Genomic DNA, 6,000 nt, shown 5'->3' on the forward strand with positions numbered 1-6,000 from the left:
CTTATCAAATCACCGAGACAGCCAACAGTCATTACTAAATAGGGTTTGAATAAAACCAGAAAGAGATCACATGCAGATATATTTCATCATAAGTCACAAAGGAACTAGTGAGTGAGGTCTAAAACCAGATAAAGAGATTCACTGTAAAGTCACAAAGGAACTAAGGAATGAGGTCTATTGATCCAAAATCCCTTTGCTCAGGACACAAATAAAAACCAAACCAAAGAGAAAGTGTAGGGTGAAGGGTACTTCTTTTTTAACAGAATCTGCTATCTGAAACACCAAATAAATACGAAGAACTTCTTGTGGATTCCTGACAACAGATTTCAGCACAATTAATGAGGTGAGTCATATGCTAAGAACAGTCTCTCTATGACTCCAAAGAATACACACTTCCTCTCATACACTCAATTCATAGCAACGTGAGAAAGTTCAGCCCTGACTAGGTTCCATATCCCTCCCCCAACATATGTAAATGGAGAGTTTTAAAATGAGTGAGTAGGTTTTACAGTTCTCTTTACTGCACATTATCATGTACTGGACATGTACTTTCAGTGTAATCTAGAATTGGACAGCTCTGGCAGGGATGGGAAACATTTTGCCTGGTGCTTTGCCGTCCAAACCCAGCCACTCTGATTACTGTGAGCCCATCTGATCTGACACTCGGGTTTCTTCTTCTAGCCTGTTGGCTGGCAGAGAGCCCTGGGCAGCTAGAAGAAGTCAGCATAGCACAAATGTTCAGGCTCCGTCTCATCACAGAAGGCCGAAAAGCCCATTTTATTTTGCAAGACTTCAAAAACGTAAAAATGATCACCAACCGCGAACAAAGTCCTTCACCTGAAAAGTGAAAGTAGACAGAAAGATGCTATTAAACAGGAGATCTGCTTGTTGAGCGAAGATAACAGTTGCAATTGACACCTCTACTTGACTTTCCTATGAAGGGCAATTAACAATATTTCCCATTATTTTCAAACCTTAACATGTTCTCATGGTGAAAGAAAAACTGCTCTCTAATTTTGAAAGGGCTAATGACTTACTGACGAACAACAAACCCAGTCTGTAAAGATTTGATCTTCTCTTGGCTCTAATTACTGTACCTATGTAAGCCCAATAACAATAGCCACAACTCAGGCTGGCACAGCACTCCTTCCATAAACAGAACATAGATTACTTCACTTGATCCCCAGGATAAGCATTCTATCCAAAAGCCAGATGAGAAACTGAAGCTTCAGGGCTTTTATTTTATTTTATTTCTAAACCTGTTTGTTTTTAAGTGAAGAAACCAATTTTACTTTACCATACAAAATCCTTCAAGGCTATTTTAGTTAAAGCCTTTCTTATTCTTAAGTTTAGATATATTTAAAAGAACATAGCCTGATTTGAATAGAAAGTCACTTATCTGTTCATTTGTGGCTAAAATAATCAGAAAACAACGACATGAGGGTACTGGAATGGAGCATGGATGAGTGCCAAGCCTATTGTGCTATAAGATTTTGAGTTCACTTTTATTTTTAAATGCAATTTAGGAATAATGTTCCCAGGAATCTGTATATTTTAAGTGTTAGCCCTCATCTGGGCAAACATCTAACTGGATTTTTAAAGGCATCTTTTTTTGTTGTTTTTTTTTTTTGGTTTGTTTTTTGGGCTCTCAGGTTTACCACTCTCTCCCCATCTTCCCAGGTTTAGGAGGCAGGCCTCTCCCTTTCCTACCCTCCCACCCGAAGGTGAGTCACTAGAGTGTTACAAGCTTACTGGCAGGGAACACTACAAATTAACAAACAGTAAGTTACCAAAAGGGGATACACCCTTATAAAATGGTACAGAAAGAACCTAAGAAGCAGGGAACTGTTACACGCTGAACAACTGACAGGCAAAGGGTGAGGCACAAGTGCTCTCTCCACCCCCCGGCTCTAGGCACTAGTTCTTCCTGTAACTTGCTCCACTAGCTCCCGGCCAGGCCCGGGCAACTTTCCACTCTGAGGTCTCTGCCTTACAATGCTTTAAGTCTAAAGTACTAGCTTTATAGCAGCCAGAGGAGCTTTAGTCACACTTTCAAGCTGAGCTCCAAAAGGGCAGCTGATAACATTACCATACAACCAGGATTTCTGCTGACATGTGCATCCCCCCCCCCGCCCCCCTTCACTGGAACCTTTTTTCCCTGCCTCTCCTTAAATCACTACTCATAAGCTATGATTTATTTTTTAGGTAAATAATATTCAAACTAAATCCAGAATGCAGTGAAAGACCTGGTGAGACCCCCCTCCTCATCTTTTACACACTTGAGAAGACAAACTTTCCCACATTTCTAAACAGTTATGGCGTGTACCTTTGGTGAGTGAAACAGTTGCCGGTGGTAGGCCTAGCTGACGGTTTAAGCCAAGTCACTGGCAATAAAACCCAGTAAGAAAAAAAGGGACAAAATCCTATTTCATCCAGGAATGATTCAGCAAGAGCTGTTCTTTCATTTTCTTACCAAATGCTTAGGAACTAGACTTTTAAGGACATATAAAATCACCTGAAATATCATCAAAAGCTAGGCCACAAAGGGTACTGAGGAGAGGAGGGGAAGAAATTTACAATGACCTTAAAAATTAGCTGCCGGCACAGGCTTCCTGGTTAACCAATTATCAGCAGGGCTTTAGTCACTCTCCACCCACATTTTAATCCCCATGTGGAAAAATCCCAACATGAAATATTCTTCTGAACATTTGGACGCTCACAATAAGTCACTGAGGACAAACACACACACAAACACACACACAAGTAAACTAATGTTCAATGTATCAGAATACTCAAAATGCTAACTACCACCCAGCAGCCAAGCAGCTCATCATCCCAGTGTTCGCAGCTGTAATTTAATCTTGTGTTTGCTAGCCACTATACATTTTGTTGTAAGACATCTGGGTTTAAGCTCTACTAACTATTCAGGTGGGTTACTACCGCATCACTACTGTGCATGTGTGCCTGTGTGTGGTTACAAAAGAGACATCTAGATAAATGCACATAACTTAGTTACCCAAACCATCTCCATGGCCTATTAATTCAACATCACAAATACCCCCGTTTCATCTGAAGTTGTGAGTTCTGTATAAAGAACTCAATGTTAAAGAGTAAATACATGTTCAGGCTTGAGGCCACAGGCTGTTCAAGAATCAGGGACGCCTAGTCTGTCACTAGCCAACCGTTTGACCTTGAGTAAGTCACTTCACCTTCCTAGGCTTGGGGCACACATCTGTGATGTCTAAACCCCCCAAAATTAGCTCAGGAAGTAAACTTTTTTCTTTTTCTTTTAAGGCAGGAGAGACAAAGAATGAGCTTTAAAGTGCTTGTTTGTTTACAGAGAATGATCAAGGGTTTGATGGTGTGGTAAAAGCACAGGCCACTAACCCAGACTCCATCAGGGGAATGGAGAGGCGCTGTACTCGGCTCTTTGATGCCACCTGACCTGGGCCGGCCCTCCACGCTGTATGCTTTTAAAAGCGAAGCGAGTTGTGCATTTCCACTTGTGCCTGTTCTCCACACCAGGTCCAAGCCTTTCAATTACCTCCTTTAAAACTCACTTAGAGTCCCCAAGGAGTGCAGCCTCCCTCTGTTCCCGACATTCTGTCTACACCCAGAAGCCTCAGGGCCTTCAAAAGACCTACTCAGTGTCTGCACTGTGCTAAACCCTGGAGACAACGAAGTGGATTCTCTCCCATTTGTATTCTCATGACATGGTCACTTTCACCCCATGAATTCCGAGGTTATTCTGTGTAAATTTTTCTCAACTGGACTTTGGCTCATTTGGGGTCCAGGACTCAGTCTCTTGCAGTAGCTACGGGTAATAGCTACGGGTAATCAAGTCTTCGCTACAGAAATGTAGGAAAGCGGCGTTGTGAAGATATTCCCACCACGCTCCGCGCCGCTCTCCAGCCCCAAGACCCCTCGTTTCCTTCAGGGACCGCCCTTTGGTGCTTCCGCGACGCTGGAAACCGGCAGAGCATTCCTACCACCGTATTGCCTGCAGCCTCCAGTCCTTTTTCGGGTTTCTTGTACCCTGAGGCCCTGGTGGGTCTGCCTATCCTCCTTCAGGGCTCGTCCCTTCAAAAAAAATCTGCACGCCTCTCCCCACCGCCGGATGACAACTCCAGTTGCCATCGGTACATCCTGTGTTTACGGAAAGTGGCCCAAGAAAGCCCTCAAAAGTATACCTTAAAGGCCATCTTAGGGCAGTGAAGACACACCCTTTCTGGCACCAGCCCGCCCAGCCGGCTTCGGAGAAGCCAGTTTTTTCTTTGGGGGAGGGCGGCCGCCTCTGCGCGGAGCCAGCTAAGCCCCAGCGCCTCCAGGAGAAGGAGCCCCGAACCCGGAGGCTGCCCCCGCCGGAGCCGGGGCCGCGGCGGGAACGGAGGCCCGGGAGGGGCCCCGGCGGAGCGCCCCAGGGGAAGGGGAGGAGCGCGCCTTTCCTCAGGGCACGGAGGGCGGAGGGAAAAGGAAGGAGAAGGAGGTGACGGCGGTCGCAGGGAGGGGAGCCAGGCTCAGGGATGCCGGCTCAGTCCCGGGGCCGCCCCCGCTGCTGCAAGCCCCCTCCTCCCGGCCCCGCGGCTTCCCAAGCGCCGCCTCTCGGAGCCCCCGGCCCGCTCGGCCTCGGGCGCGAGCAGCCCCCGCCCGGGGTCCGCCCACTCCTCTAAGCAATGCCGCGCTCCAGCCCCTCCGCGCTCCCTTCCCCCGCCCCCCGTTACTGCGCTCCCTCCATTTCCAAACTGCGTCGTCTTTTAAGCCGCGCGGCTCTGCCAGCCGACTCCGCGCGGCGCCGCTTCCGACTCCGCCGCCTCCCGCTGGCCGCGGTCGCCCTCCCGACTTCCTCCTCTTCCCCTAGAGGGCTCCCCGAGCCCCCTTCCCGGGCACGCCGGACACTCACCCCCTTCCCCATGGTGGCGGTGCTCGGTGCCCGGCGCCGGGTCTTGTAGCTGGAGAATCAGAGAGAAAAGCAAAGAGCAGCTCCCGGCCGAGCGAGCGGGACCGGGGGAGCCGAGTGGAGGGAGCTAGGGCTGCCGCGGGGCGGGAGGGAGGGAGGGCGGCCGGCGGCTCGGGCCGATGCCGCCGCCGCTGTTGCTGCCGCCGCCCGGGCTGCTACCCCTGCTGCTGCCACGTGTCCGCCTCCTCCCGCCGCTGCTCTGCGCCCCAGACCCCGCCGCAGCTCCAGCCCGCGCCTCCTCCTCACTTCCTAAAATATGCAACCTGCGTGCTGGCCCCGCCCACGCCGCGAAACGTCACCGTTACCGGAGCAACCTGACACCGGCCGTGGGCCTGGCTCCGCCCCCTCCCGAAACCCCGCCCACGGGCCCGGACAGCGCCTGCTGCGGCCAGTCCTGGCTCCCGGCAGGAGGGCGCCCGGGTCTGGGACAAGCGTGTTCACCGTGTCCCGGGAGGGCTGCGGGGCGCTCCTGCTGGCTGAACAGCGGGGACTCAGCGGCCTTGGCCCTCCCACGCCCCTCCTCCCGCTGCCCTGCTTGACTCGCCTACTATGTAGGGCCCAGGAGGTCCGCAGTGGGTGCGGTACGGTCTCGGAACTGGGCTCCCCCAATCGTCGCCGACCCGGCACCAGAAGTCGTGGGCGGAACGGCTTTTCCAGCGCTTGGGCGATCTCCTCTGGGACTCAGGGATGCTGGAGGGTGCTGGCGCTCGGGTGTGATTGCAGCCAGCGCCTGACTGAGGGACTCCGCCCCTCTGTGGAATGCAGGCCCCGCGCCCACCTGCGGATGGTCTCCCCAGGCGCTTGGTGCTCTCAGAGTGCCTCTTGTGACTTGGGGTCCTCTTTATCCACTTCCCGCTCCGTCATAGCTGGAATGGATCTGAACTGGCATCGCCAGAAGTTTCAAGCGCCCTCCTCCCACCACCTCTCTTTCTTTAAGATTCCAAAATGAGAATCCAAAGGGCGACCAGCGAATTCATTCACGCTATTGTGTGAATGTAACCTGCTTGTCCAGTTTGGGGATTCTCTTTTTAGGGAAGAAAAAC

General features: G+C 51.0%; 1 protein-coding gene across 5 annotated transcripts in view; it reads right to left on the minus strand.

The window, feature by feature from the left end:
- Positions 1 to 5,583, minus strand: part of ATP1A1 (ATPase Na+/K+ transporting subunit alpha 1) — a 31,887-nt gene extending 26,304 nt beyond the window's left edge. The window contains 1 exon segment of one of the 5 annotated variants that reach the window (NM_001133855.1): positions 5,502 to 5,583. Coding sequence is in view for 4 of the 5 variants with exons in the window: in XM_024242206.3 (XP_024097974.1) it covers positions 4,901 to 4,912 (12 nt within the window). In the remaining variant the exon portion in view is untranslated. 5 annotated transcript variants of the gene reach the window in all.
- Between the last annotated feature and the right edge of the window lie 417 nt (positions 5,584 to 6,000).

The sequence above is a fragment of the Pongo abelii genome, chromosome 1 (assembly GCF_028885655.2).
Source record: "Pongo abelii isolate AG06213 chromosome 1, NHGRI_mPonAbe1-v2.0_pri, whole genome shotgun sequence".
Classification (NCBI taxonomy): Eukaryota; Metazoa; Chordata; class Mammalia; order Primates; family Hominidae; genus Pongo; species Pongo abelii.